This window comes from Ovis canadensis, chromosome 3 (assembly GCF_042477335.2).
Source record: "Ovis canadensis isolate MfBH-ARS-UI-01 breed Bighorn chromosome 3, ARS-UI_OviCan_v2, whole genome shotgun sequence".
Lineage (NCBI taxonomy): Eukaryota > Metazoa > Chordata > Mammalia > Artiodactyla > Bovidae > Ovis > Ovis canadensis.
In genome coordinates, this window is record NC_091247.1 from 224,541,561 (window position 1) to 224,556,371 (window position 14,811).

The 14,811-nt window shown below is 50.9% G+C and overlaps 1 protein-coding gene and 1 long non-coding RNA gene across 2 annotated transcripts in view; both read left to right on the forward strand.

Annotated features, from left to right (window-relative positions):
- The first annotated feature begins 3,103 nt into the window (after positions 1-3,103).
- On the forward strand, positions 3,104-6,427 carry LOC138436133 (uncharacterized). Its single transcript, XR_011255353.1, has 2 exons — positions 3,104-3,522; positions 5,181-6,427. It is a non-coding gene; the product is annotated as an uncharacterized lncRNA (long non-coding RNA).
- A 2,989-nt stretch (positions 6,428-9,416) lies between these two features.
- Positions 9,417-14,811, forward strand: part of SREBF2 (sterol regulatory element binding transcription factor 2) — a 63,524-nt gene continuing 58,129 nt past the window's right edge. Inside the window, exon 1 of the mRNA XM_069581683.1 lies at positions 9,417-9,723. Within this exon, the coding sequence (XP_069437784.1) occupies positions 9,636-9,723 (88 nt within the window). The 5' untranslated portion in view covers positions 9,417-9,635. The remainder of the gene's footprint in view (positions 9,724-14,811) is intronic.

Here is a 14,811-nt window from a genome sequence, read left to right on the forward strand (position 1 = left end):
TGGGAAGAGACCTGTTGGCCAAAATGGGGGCCCAGATTCATTTTCTCCTGGAGGAAACTAAAATACCCGACCAGACAGGCAACCCGATCCAAGTACTGACCGTTCAATTAGAAGATGAATATCAGTTGCACCAGAAACCCATACTGCCCCAGTGGACATTCAAATATGGCTGGATGAATTCCCCAATGCATGGGCTGAGACAGGGGGAACCAGCTTTGCAGGCACCGCCCTCCTATATATATAGATCTCAAGCCAGGGGCCGACCCTGTCCGGGTCAACAATACCCCATGACCCTGGAGGCCCAACAGGGGATCAGTCCCCATATCTGCAGACTCTTGGCCCAGAAGATCTTGAGGCCCTGCCAGTCAGCCTGGAATACCCTCCTCCTCCCTGTCAAAAAAAACAATTCTCATGACTATCGGCCGGTATAGGATCTACGAGAAGTCAACCACCGAGTTTTAGATATTCACCCCACTGTGCCAAACCCATACAACCTCCTGAGCTCACTCCCACCAGACCAACACTGGTATACGGTCCTAGATTTAAAAGACGCTTTCTTCAGCCTTCCCCTGGTGCCCAGAAGCCAGGATCTTTTTGCCTTTGAATGGTCCGACCCAGAAGAGGGAATTAATGGCCCACTGACCTGGACCCGGCTGCCACAGGGATTCAAGAATTACCCCACTATCTTTGACAAGGCCCTTCATGAGGACCTGGGTGAGTTCAGACAGCAACACCCCCAACTAACCTTGTTACAATATGTAGATGACCTCTTGATTGCAGCCAAGGATCAACAAACCTGCCTCACGGGCACCCAAGAGCTATTGCAGACCCTTGGAAAATTAGGATACCGAGCCTCAGCCAAAAAGGCTCAAATATGCCAACCAGAGGTCACCTACCTGGGCTATGTACTAAAAGAGGGGCAGAGATGGCTGTCAGGGGCACGAAAGGAGACGGTACTCAAAATCCCTACCCCAGATTCACCTCGAAAGGTGAGAGAATTTTGGGGGGTTCCGCTGGCTTCTGCCGCCTTTGGATGCCTAATTATGCAGAACTGGCTAAACCTTTATATGAAGCCACAAAGAGTACCACCCCTTTTAGCTGGTCAGAACAGATGGAGACGGCTTTCAAAACCATTAAAATGGCCCTGCTGTCAGCCCCCGCTCTAGGGTTGCCTGACGTTACAAAACCCTTTCTCTTGTATGTAGATGAAAAACAGGGAGTGGCAAAAGGGGTATTGATGCAACATTTGGGACATTGGAAGCGGCTGTTGGCTTACTTGTCTAAACGCCGATACCCTGTGGCGTCAGGCTGGCCACCACGCCTCCGCATGATTGCAGCAGTGGCCCTAATGGTCAAGGATGCAGATAAACTGACATTGGGGCAAGAGTTGCATATCACCGCCCCCCATGCTATTGAGGGTATACTAAAACAACTACCAGATAGATGGATCAGCAGCGCTCGGCTGACCCACTACTAGGGACTACTGCTAAACCCCTCCAGAATCATCTTTCTGCAGCCTACTGCTCTCAACCCAGCTACACTGCTTCCTAACCCGGATTTACAAACCCCAATCCACGACTGAGGCGACATACTGGCCCAGTTACATGGAACATGAGAGGACTTGCAAGATCTCCCTCTAGCGGATGCTGAAGTCACCTGGTATACGGATGGGAGCAGTTTTGTCCAAAATGGACTCAGGTATGCAGGGGCCGCCGGAACCACTGAGACTGAAATCATATGGGCGGAAGCATTACCTCTGGGCACCTCGGCTCAAAAGGCTGAACTAATCGCCCTAAGGAAAGCTCTCCAGTTGGGAGAGGACAAGAAACTTAACATCATTACTGATAGCCAATACGCCTTTGCTACTGCCCATATTCACGGAGCCATTTACAGAGAGAGAGGCCTCCTCATGGCCAAGGGTAAAACAATCAAAAACAAGAAATAAAGGCCCTCCTCTCAGCATTATGGCTTCCTAAAAAACTAGCCATAATACATTGCCCAGGACACCAGAATTTGGACACTCCGACCTCAAGGGGAAACAACTTGGCGGAGAAGGCAGCCCGAGATGTTGCCCAGGGCGTGGTAATAGAAGCCACCCTACAACTGCCCGACCCTGGAAGCCCTGTTTTGCCAGCTCTGCCTGACTACTCACCAAGAGACTTAGATTGGATAAAAAGTTTGCCCATGACCCAACAATTGACTGGGTGGTGGCTGGCAGCGGATAGCTCCCTCATCCTCCCGGAAGAGCTGGGAAAATAGGTATTATTGAAGATGCATCACGCCACCCACCTGGGGACCCGGAAGATGCAGGACTTGATTAGACATGCCAAAACTACCATGAGAGACATTAGGCCAACAATAGAAAACATTGTATCAACATGCAAGGCCTGCCAGCTCACCAACGCTACCCGCCACCCAACCAACCCTGGATCTAGAGAGCGTGGAAGTCGACCAGGAGCCTACTGGGAGGTGGACTTCACGGAGGTAAAACCGGATAGATAGGGATACAAGTATCTACTGGTATTCATAGACACCTTCTCAGGGTGGGTAGAAGCTTTCCCCACCAAAAGAGAAACAGCGCAGGTGGTGGCCAAAAAGTTGATTGAAGACATCTTGCTGCGGTTCGGGGTTCCTGCACAGGTAGGGTCGGACAATGGGCCAGCCTTTGTATCTCAGGTAAGCCAGGGGGTAGCCCGGGCTTTAGGGGCTAAATAGAAGTTGCATTGCACCTACAGACCCCAGAGCTCGAGACAGGTAGAAAGGATGAATAGGACACTCAAAGAAATATTAACAAAACTAGTTGCTGAGACTGGTGGGGACTGGGTAGCTCTCCTCCCCTTTGCCCTATACTGGGTGCGGAACTCCCCCTACCAACTGGGACTTACCCACTTCGAGATTATGTATGGAATACCACCCCCAATAATTCCTAACCTAAAAACAGAGGTGCTAAAAGAAATAGATGATCAAAAATTACTCTTTTGTCTCTGGTCCTTACAATACTCCCACAGGGACACATGGAAGAGACTCAAGGCTCTACATGAGTCAGGCCTGCCACCTGAACCCCACCGCTACTGGCCAGGAGACTGGGTGTTTGTGCACCGCCATCGCCAAGAGACCCTAGAACCCAGATGGAAAGGACCCTTCCTAGTTGTCTTGATGACGCCCACTGCACTCAAGGTTGACGGCATATCCACTTGGGTTCACTACACTCATGTACGGCCTGCAGACCTGTTTGCCTTGAGAGAAGAGTTCCTTCCCCAGTGGAAAGCCAAGCTGGACAAGGCAAATCCCCTCAAGCTCAAACTACAACGACGATAAAAATACTGCTTATGCTGTTGTCTCTATGGCCTGATGCTGCCGCTAACCCCCATCAACCCATGAACCTGACTTGGATGGTTTTAAGTGCGACCACAGGAGAGGTAATTAACTCTACCTCAGCCATCTATCCTAAAAATACCTGGTGGCCGGACTTGGAATTTGACCTCTGTCTTCTGGCCGCGGGATCTTGGGACATCTTGGGAGGTAAGAACCCCCAGCAAACCAGAATGTGGGGCCGGCATTAATCGTTGCAATACCTGGCCCCTTACCAACACAAGACCTGGATGCAGTCATTTCATTCAACGAGTGGCCTTGTGAGACACTACCTTCTATGTATGCCCTGGGGGAAGACGGAACCAGGCAACAGTCAGTAATTGCAGGGGGGGGGGCGGGGGGCGCTGACAAATTTTACTGTGCCGCTTGGGGATGCTAGTCAACGGGGACTATCGACTAGGAACCTCCTACTCGAGGAGACTTGATTACTTTGAGTTGCATCCCAGGGCCCGCCGGATTAACTGGGGGACATGGGAGGGGATCTCTCATTACGGGACCTTGTATGAGGTTTCTTTGCAATCTGGTGAGGCTCAAATTTTCAACCAAAGGAAAAAAGTTCCCCAGTTAGGAGGTGGGACAATCTTGGGGCCTCCGGCTGTATCAATCAGGATATGATAATGGATTGCTATTCACTGTTAGGCTAAAAATAGAACCCATACAGGCAGGCCCAAGTCAAGGCATAGGGCCTAATTCTGTCCTAGTGCCCCGAGAGCCTACCCGGACACCTCCTGGGCCCAGCTTTACCAGTACAAACAACACTCCCCCAAATTAACTTTACAGGGCCCAATGTTAAAAACGGTCAGGACCGATTATTTGACATGATAGTTAATACCTATTGGGTCCTAAATTCCACCTGCCCAGACCTGACTAATAGTTGCTGGTTATGTTATGACGTCAAACCCCCGTATTATGAAGGCATAGCCGTCCCGGGAAATTACACCCAAACGAGAGACCACAGAGCTTACCGATGGCAGCAAAGAGGGGACGCAAGATTAACTCTCCAACGAGTGACTGGACAGGGCCTCTGCATAGGGAATGTCCCCCAAACCTATCAACACCTTTGCAATGCCACAGACTCTATATAACAACTGAGTACCTGGTACCTCCCCAAGAAAATTGGTGGGCATCCTCCACCGGCTTAGCACCTTGTATACATGGGCAGGTGTTAAATGACTCAAAAGATTTCTCTGTGTTAGTACTATTAGTCCCCCGACTGTTCTATCACTCCAATGATGAACTCCTCCAACAACTAGGAGACTCTCACCGGCCCAAGAGAGAACCGGTCACGGCTTTAACCCTCACAGTCTTGTTGGGGTTAGGAGCGGCCGGGGCAGGAACTGGGATATCCTCTCTGGTATTACAGAGTCAACATTATTCCAGCCTAAGGGCAGCCATTGATCTTGATATCAAGCGACTAGAAAGCTCAGTCAGCCACCTCCAAGAGTCGCTGAGCTCCCTGGCAGAACTAGTACTGCAAAACAGAAGGGGGCTAGACTTGGTTTTTCTCCAGCAAGGGGGCCTATGCGCCGCATTAGGAGAAGAGTGCTGTTTTTATGTAGATCACTCAGGGGTGGTCAGAGAATCCCTGGCCAAGATAAGAGAAGGGCTGAATCAGAGAAAAAGAGAAAGAGAAGTGTCTCAGAGTTGGTTTGAATCCTGGTTCAACTCATCCCCCAGGTTCACAACCCTCATATCTTCCTTGGCAGGGCCTCTGATTATCTTGCTTTTGCTACTCACCTTCGGGCCATGTTTATTAAACAAACTAATAACCTTCATATTGTCACCCTGCTTATTTAACTTATATGCAGAGCACATCATGAGAAACGCTGGACTGGAAGAAACACAAGCTGGAATCAAGATTGCCGGGAGAAATATCAATAACCTCAGATATGCAGATGACACCACCGTTATGGCAGAAAGTGAAGAGGAGCTAAAAAGCCTCTTGATGAAAGTGAAAGAGGAGAGTGGAAAAAGTTGGCTTAAAGCTCAACATTCAGAAAACAAAGATCATGGCATCCGGTCCCATCACTTCATGGGAAATAGATGGGGAAACAGTAGAGACAGTGTCAGACTTTATTTTTTTGGGCTCCAAAGTCACTGCAGATGGTGATTGCAGCCATGAAATTAAAAGACGCTTACTCCTTGGAAGAAAAGTTATGACCAACCTAGACAGCATATTCAAAAGCAGAGACATTACTTTGCCGGTTAAGGTCCGTCTAGTCAAGGCTATGGTTTTTCCTGTGGTCATGTATGGATGTGAGACTTGGACTGTGAAGAAGGCTGAGCGCCGAAGAATTGATGCTTTTGAACTGGGGTGTTGGAGAAGACTCTTGAGGGTCCCTTGGACTGCAAGGAGATCCAACCAGTCCATTCTGAAGGAGATCAGCCCTGGGATTTCTTTGGAAGGAATGATGCTAAAGCTGAAGCTCCAGTACTTTGGCCACCTCATGTGAAGAGTTGACTCATTGGAAAAGACTCTGATGCTGGGAGGGATTGGGGGCAGGAGGAGAAGGGGACAACCGAGGATGAGATGGCTGGATGGCATCACGGACTCGATGGACGTGAGTCTGAGTGAACTCCGGGAGATGGTGATGGACAGGGAGGCCTGGCGTGCTGCGATTCATGGGGTCGCAAAGAGTCGGACACGACTGAGCGACTGAACTGAGCTGAACTGAACTGAATAACCTTCATCAAAAGCGACATCAACATGGTGCAGCTCATGGTGCTCAGGTCCCAATATACAGCCCTACCAACGGCCCCCTTAACGGGAGACAATATAGAAGTGACTACAGACCCATGATTGGGTCTGTCCTGGATCCTTGAGAAGGGGGGAATGAAGAACCTAAGCTACTCCATTTTGTCAAAAAGAGAATGTTATGCCCAAGTCGTGAAATCTCCCAGTGACCACCAGGGAGCCGGTATCCGATGCAAAAGCAAGAGGGTTTTTATTACCAAGCTCAAGCTGGGGCTCCCACCGTTACCGACACAGCAGCTAAGGAGAGGAGCCCCGAACTCTGGGTTACATTGCTTATATATGGTATTCTTGCGCGAAAAATTCGAAAAACGGGAGTTTCCGGATTGGGAGACGTCTAATTGGTTACCTTCTGTGGAAGGGTCAGGTGTTGGGTTCTGACTGGTTTTCATTTCCCGGGCTTAATTCGAATTTCCCAGGCAGGTCATAAGTCCTGAACGTAAAGTCAGGAGATCCTGATCTGGGATCTGATTGGCTCAAAGGTGGTGGGGTGAGGTCAGGGGATTTCCAAAGACTCTTTCCTCAGAACTCTAAAATATAGGTTTTTTTTTTTTTTTTTTTTTTAACAAAATGGAGTGGCTTAGGTTCTTCAAGAACTCCATTTTGTGAGGTTCCGGGAAAAAGACTCTGGAAATCACCCGACCTCACCTCACTACCCACGAGCCGATCAGACCTCGGACCAAAATCTCCTGATTTCACGTTCAGGAATTTGTGGTTCACCTAGGTAATAAGAGCCAATCAGAAATCAACACACAACCCCTCGGAAGAGGGTGACCAATCAGATGTCCTCCAGCCTGGAAATCCCCTTTTCCACGAATATACCCTATATAAGCAATGTAACCCAAAACTCGGGGCTCCTTCCCATAGCCGCTGCATCAGTGATGGCGGGAGCCCTAGCTTGGTAATAAAGACTCTTGCTTTTGCATCGGACATTGGCTCCCTGGTGGTCATTGGGAGATTTGGCGACTTGGGCATAACAGTTCTTCATTCATCCCAGAGATGTGGTGAGTGCCCACTGTATGCACAGCTAGAGAGAGAGGGGCCCAGTTTTAACCAGTCTTCACTTCTGCCCCATTTTACCACCTTTATCCTCTGGGACTCTTCCTTCTACACCTTCACTTCTCTCCATCTCGGTTGATGCCTTTCTCTCCACCCTCCAATGAGCCCACGTTTTCCCCTCGGACACCTTGAAAGGTACAACAGAACCGCTCTGCTCTCCTCCTCCCTGGGCAGGTCCAGCTGGGAGCTGAGGGAACAGCTGCAGAGTGGGAGGCACTGTGCCCACTTACCTGACCTGGTGCTCAGGCAGCCCTCTGCAGTAGCTTACTGAGGCTCTGGAATGGGAGGGTATTGAACCAAAGTGAAAGTACGTGGTGTGGTGTGCCAGCAGACTACCCCCTGGTGTGGGAGCCCTGTGAGAGCCACTGAATGGTGGAGTTGAAGGTGGCACTGTCCAGCTCAGCACCTGGCCAGAGCAGGGCAGCAGGGTTTAGTTTTCTGTTTCAAGGTGAGACTTCTGTCATCTATATCAACTCTCCTGCATGTAAACAATGAAAAGAACATTTGTGTCTCCCCCACGCTCCCCATAAGGTACTTTGCTATACATGTTGATTATAAATAGTTTTAAGTAACACTGATATGCCAAGAAGAAAGTATGAGTCACCCTAATCTCACCACTCCGTAACCATAATTGACGCTCAACTGTTGGACCTTCATCCTTTTTGCCCTTCATGTGCACACAGATCACATGTGATTTTTCAGTTACCAATACAGTAGCTACCTTGTATGAGCACTGTGTGTCAGGCCTTATCCATGTGCTGGCTTGCAGTAGCTCCTCCTGCCTCAGGGCCTTTGTTTGCTTTGTGTGTTCCCCTGGCTATACCAGATGCAGTTGTCACCACAGAATTTTAAGCTTCCTCTTAAATATCAGTTTCTGTTTTCTTCAACAGACTGGAAGCTCTCAGAGGGCAGGAACTGTCTCTTTGCCTGCCACAGAGATATTCAATAAATACTGTCAAATGAGTGTGCAAGTGATCTCATTTCATCTTCACCACTCCGAGGGGGCATTGTTCCCCTCGTTTTTTAGAGATGACAAAAATGAGAAGGAAAGAAACCCAAAACAAAACAGAAGTTATTTAACCAGCCCAAAGTCACAGGGTTCATAAGTGGATCCATATGTCCATATGGTTACCTCCACCCAACCTGTGAACTCGATTTTAAGTTTTGACCACGAAGCAACTGCTGTCTCACCGACTAGTGAGACAGCTTTTCCCTTTCACCAATATATTGTGCAAGTCTTTGTCAACAGATACACATTTGGGTATGTAATGTTTAACGATGCCATGGAATTACATTGTGTGGATGTAATGTATTCATCAGGTCCTTATTGGGCTTTCCAGTTTTTCCAGGTTACAGGGGATTCCGTGATGAACACATGTGCTTGCGCACTTCTCGGAGCACTCGTACTTTTATTCCTTAGTAAAAATTCCTAGAAACCTGCACATTTGTTTACATCGTGACCAGCTGCGAGGTGGGGAAGTGAGATGGTTGAAGTGGGAATCCGTGGGTAGGTTGCGCCTCAGGATCTCTGCGGAACTCTGTCAAAATGTCGTGCTCGCACCGCACCCCAGAAGCCCTATGGTGGTTCCGGGGCACTGGCAGTGTCTTAAAGGACTGCAGGAGATTCGGAGGTACCCAGGGGGAGACCGCTGGAGTACACACGTGGTCGCGGCAGATGCAAAGGCGCAGAGTTCGTAAAACAAACGCTCCGCACTCGGGCAGTTTGCTAGTCTCCGTAGAAAGGCTCAGGAGGAACGCGATTAGAGAGCATCTTCAAACTCCTCGGGGTAGACGGGGGCCAGGGTTGGGGGTCCAGTTTTGATTCTGCCCGCCCCAGTAGGCTGGGCAGAGAGGCGGGGGTGGGGGAAGAGGAGGATGACAGCTGGGAGGATGACGTAATGTGCTCCGCGGGGCTCCGAGCGGACGCGGGGCGGACGGCATTAACCCTTTCTCCCCTAGTAGGTGGACCGAGTTAGCTCGCGGAGCCAAACCATGAGAAAAGGGAACTGTTCCTTTAAACGTGGGGGGGAAAGAAGGTTGGTCTGAGGACCCGGGGGACTCGCTCTTCGTATTCGCTTAAGAGCCTCCAGAGGTGGGGCCTCACTATGCAAATCCGAGCTGCTGATCGTCGACGCGCCATCACCCCACGCGCCGGCCGGCGCGCCGATTGGCCACGACCAGCCTGGTCCCATTGACAACAAACAAGGGGGAGCCCGGCCCGGGGGGCGGGGCCACGGAGGGCGCGGGCTGGGGGCGGGGCAGCGCCGCCCCGCCCCCGTCCCGCGCGGCGCAAACATGGCGGCGGCTGGCACCGGCCGCTGAGGCGGTAACCCGGCGGGGGCTGTTGGGTGTCATGGGCGGCGACGGCGGCACCGCCCCCGTGTCTCCCTGAGCGGGACGGCAGAGGAGGCGTGGGGCGGGGGGGAGGTGGTCTTCTGCGCCGAGCCGGGCGATGGACGGGAGCGGCGAGCTGGGCGGTCTGGAGACCATGGAGACGCTGACGGAGTTGGGCGACGAGCTGACCCTGGGGGACATCGACGGTGAGTGGTGGGGTGGGGTGGGTGAAAGAGCGGGGGGCGGGGGGCGCGCGCGGCGAGGAAGGGGTTACGGCGGCGCGCGCGGGTGCGCGTGCGCCCACCTTCTCACACACAGCCCGCCGCCGGCCAGCCCCGTCTCACGCGGGAGGAACCGGCGCGCGCGGTCGCCGCGGCCGTCCGCAACCCTTCCGCGCGCTGCGGGCTTCTGCCCCGCCCGGCGGCTGGGCTCCGGCAGGCCGCGCGGGAGCTGCTCCGGGGGTCGCCTCGTGTCCGGAAGCCCAGCGAGGGTCGCGGGGTCGGCGGGGGGCGGGGAGGGCCTGAAGGGAGCGGCCAGCGGAGAGCGCGCGGCCGCTGCCTCCGTCGCGCGCCGTCCGAGGTCCCGTTCTGCCCGCCAGCCCAAGCGGCTCCGCTTCGCACCTGTCACTCCCCACCGGGCCGCGTGGGCGGCTCTGGGAGATTCCCGGGGCCGGGCCCCCATGCTCCGCGTCCTCGCCCCTCCGTGGTCTTCCCGGGGTTGGACCGCGGCCGAATTCTCCCGGCGCTTGGGAAAACTTTGGGGGGCAACCAGAAGCTTAGTCGCTGATGAAGCGAGCGGTGGCGGCGGAGTGTTGGACGAATCTCCCCGCGATAGAGACCCGGGCGCTCCTGCTGTCGCGCTGCAAAGGGAGTTGAGCCGCAGGAATTTTGAGTTGTGCTCTCCCCGACCCCCTCGGGGACCGGTTGGGGAGCGGGTGGCCTTTGTTCCGGCCACCTTCACAGCGGAGAGGAAGAGCTGTAGGAGCCCAGGGGATCATTTTGTGATCACAGAACCCAAAGTTTGGAGGTCAGAGACTTGCCCAAGGTCACCCAAGCTGTTTACAGCACACAGTTACTGGGTCGGTGTTGCCGTCGCTGCTAACATCAGTCTTTTCACCTGATCTTTTGAGGGTGAGAGGTCCAGTGAGTGGATTAGTCGTCCTAGTAATAATAATAACTCCCAGCAGTTGGGCGGAGAAGGCAATGGCACCCCACTCCAGTACTCTTGCCTGGAAAATCCCATGGACAGAGGAGCCTGGTAGGCTGCAGTCCATGGGGTCTCGAAGAGTCGGGCACGACTGAGCGACTTCACTTTCACTTTTTTACTTTCATGCATTGGAGAAGGAAATGGTAACCCACTCCAGTGTTCTTGCCTGAGAATCCCAGGGACAGGGGAACCTGGTGGGCTGCCGTCTATGGGGTCGCACAGAGTCAGACACGACTGAAGTGACTTAGCAGCAGCAGTTGGGCTCTTCTGATAGTCTAGGCCCCACTTATGTTGTTTCACTGGTTCCTCACTATAATCCCTGAAGTAGATATTCTTACTGGTCCGATTTTATAGGGGACCTAAGTCAGGAGATGTTAACTTGTCTCAGGTCATTCCCTCTAGATTCTCCAGAACCCGTGCTCTTAATCAGTAAATGACTCAGGGGCATTGTGCTCTCCAGTTTACAAAGTGCTTTCTTGTGCCAGGATCTTACTACAGCCTTGCCGGCAAGTAGGTATGAAGGCTTCATCTCATTATACAGATGAAGAAACCGAGGCAGCAGAAGATTCTCTTCCAGGGGAAGAGACAGTGGCAGCAGCTAATTGAAAAGGATCCGTTTCTCATTTTGCTTCTGTAACAACCCTGTGGCCTGACCTTGTTTTCCTATTTTGGTCATCCAGGCAGTGTGGTAAGACTCTTAAATGAAGCCCTAAATCTAACCACAGACTTTTTCTGTTGGATGCTCCCAAATGCAGAGCTGTGTTGACAAAAGGAGGGAGGGAGGTTCTTGGAACTTAACAAGGACAGCTAACATGTCGTGAGCACTTGTGTGCCAGGCACCGTGTTAAGCAGTTAGTGCGCATCAATGTTCTCAATCCTTTAACAAGTTCCATCCGGTAGAGACTGCTTGTTATACTACATTCATCCCTTTTTTATAGATCCTGAAACTGAGGCTCAAGGCAGTTGATTAACTTACCCAGGCTTACACAGCCAGTAAGGAGTATGTCTATAACTGCCTACCAGCAGCCTCACACAAAGAAATTTGTGTGGATTTTTCCTTCCCATTCCGAAACTGATCCCTGTTTGTTTTCATTTATAAATTTATAATGTGTTAAAGTGTGCGTATGTGCATGCTGAGTCGCTTCAGCCATGTCTGACTCTGTGACCCTATGGACTATATAGCCTGCCAGGCTCCTCTGTCCATGGGGTTTTTCCAGGCAAGAATACTAGAGTGGGTAGCCATGCTCTTCTCCAGGGTATCTTTCCGACCAAGGGATCAAACCCACAGCTCCTGTGTCTCCTGGATTGCAGGTGGATTCTTTACTGCTGAGCCACTGGAAGTGCACTGTGTTGAAGTACCTGGTGGTTAAGTAGTAACCTTATCCCTATAGATTGTTGAGTAAGATGAACATTCTGGAAACTCCCACAGTGGTTAAGTGGCTTCACAGGGCTCCATGTTGGATTTGGGGTAAAGTGGTCCCCTGTCTTCATTGGTTGACAAGTATTCACATGCCAGCTGTAGTTTCTGAGCTATAGGGAACATGAGAAGATAAGGAAGATAGAATTGTATGGCTTTGTGGAGATGAATGATAATAAAACCGTAGTGTATGTGTGTGGTATGCATGCTCAGTTCTGTCCAACTCTTTGCGGCCCCTTGGGCTATAGCCCGCAGGGTTCCTCTGTCCATGAAATTCTCTAGGCAAGAGTACTGGAGTAGGTTGCCATTTCCTCCTTCAGGGGATCTTCCCAACCCAGGGATTGAACCTGCATCTCCTTTGTTTCCTGCATTGGCAGGCAGACTCTTTACCACTGAGCCGCCTGGTAAGCATACTGAGTATAGAACAGCTCAGTTATACAGGACAGTTAGTGAAAGTCAGTGAATGTGGATGGAGCTTGGTAAATACTGGCTTACCAGGAAGACCACACCAAAGAGATGGCCCTGGACTCAGGTCTTAGAGCAGAGTTGGGCGGGCTGAAGACCAGTGGTCTGCAGGTATCCTTGAATACACCCATACACCCCACTCCAGAACATCAACCCTATGAGGGCCAGGACCTTTGTTTTGTTTCTTTCACCTAGAATTAAGTATCTGTAGCATGTTTGAATGAGTCCAAGGACTTTGAGCTAGGCAGGAGTAGAATAATGAATATTAGGCTCAGCCCTTGGTGTTGGATCAGATCAGGGCTAGATGTTTCTGGGAGCCAGTCAGCTGAAGAAGAGACTCTGTGGGTATGAACACATATATTTTTTTTGTTTGTGTGTGGTGGGGGAGAGAGGGTACATACCACCTAGAGAACTCATTCCTGCCTCAAGGAGACAGCCATCTGGGTGTGTGATGATGATCCTAAGAGAGTGACGGGATGGGGAGAGGAAGTAGCCGTTGTGCAAGGTTCTGGACATGACAAGACTTGGCCTCAGTGAAACCTGGTCCTGAAGACAGAGTAGAGGTGGAATTTAAGTTCCCATTTAGGCTTTGATGTAGGGCATTGGGAGGGTTCAGAAGCTAGCAGGAAGAGCTGGTTTGGGGAGATGATGAAAATTTGTCTTTAAATGGACTGAAATTGAGGCACTAGTAGGAAAGGAGAGAGAGATTCAGGAGAACATCAAAACTAGGGGTGGAGATTAAAGACTGCTGCTGCTAAGTCACTTCAGTCGTGTCCGACTCTGTGCGACCCCAGAGATGGCAGCCCACCAGGCTCCCCCACCCATGGGATTTTCCAGGCAAGAACACTGGAGTGGGTTGCCATTGCCTTCTCCAGATTAAAGACTAGTCACTCAGGTGACTCGTCACTAGGACAGAGGTGAGAGGAAAACATGGAACTGGACAGGCGAGGAAAGTGTAATAATCTCAGGGGAAGCGAGCTTTTAGAGGAGCAGTGGATGATAGAGACAGGGCTGCAGAAGACAGCAAGGATGATGAGGCTCTGAAAGGACTCGTGGGATTCGGCAATTAGGAGATCCACTGGAGGAAGCGATTGGGTGAAGTGGTCTAAGGCTGGGTAAACAGAGTCAGGAGGGCAAGTAAGGGCAGCGGTTCTCAGTGGAGAAGGTTGGAGAAACTTTTCAGTAAGCTAATTTACATTCTGCCCTTGTGAATTGGCCTCTTCTGGACATTTCATATGAATGGAATCATACACTGAGTGGCCTTCGTCACTTAGCATAAGGTTGCGGTTCATCTGTGTTGCACCAGTGTTCCCGTATATGGATACTCCGTGTTTTATCGGTTCATCACTTGTTAGACATTTAACTTGTTTCCACATTTTGGCTATTATAAATGAAGCTGCTGTGAGCATTCATGTACAGATTTTCTGTGGGCATGCTTTCTTTTCTCTTGGGTAGATCCTCTATGGTTTTTGTCGCTGTTTGTTTTTTTCCTAGGGTTTATAATAGCTCCATTTATTCACTTGCTTACTTTCCATGTTCTCATAACTAAGTTATCCCTAAATCTTACGACAGAAGCTCAGTTTGGTGGTCAGTTCTTTGCATTCCCCTTGTTGATATCTCTTCTGAAAATTTCCCTCTTTTTGCTGTGTCTGATGGTGGTTCTAGGTCTATTGTTCCTCGTTTATACAGGGACTACCCTTGACTATCAGCTGGGGTCAGGGGCATGTTGAAGCCCTTATTCCCTTGTTTTGTGTGTGTGTGTGTGTTTTACTCTGATTTGATGGAGCACATCCTCCAGTAGCTTCCTAAGAAAGAGTACATTAGAAGTAAATCTGGGGGGACCTTACCTCTCTAAAAATATCTTTATTCTAACCTCTCCAGTCTGATAGTTTGGGTGAGTTTAGAATTTCAGGTTGAAGGCATTGCCTCGTTTGCTAGCTTTCAGTAGTTGGGCATCTGATACTGTTTTGACTCCCACCCTCTGTGTGTGACCTGTTTTCCCTGGAAGTTTGTGGGCCCTTCTCTTTATCCCTGGTGCTCTGAACTCCACAAGGATGTCCGCTAATGTGACTGCGTGGTTGGTCTGTGCCTGCTCGGTGGGCTCTGGAGGGCTCCCAGAGTCGGATACCTGCCTGCGTGCAGTCCCCCTGCTGGCCACCCAGCCTGCCCTCCTCTCTGCTGAGAAGTCTGTGGTTCCTGAGCCTTT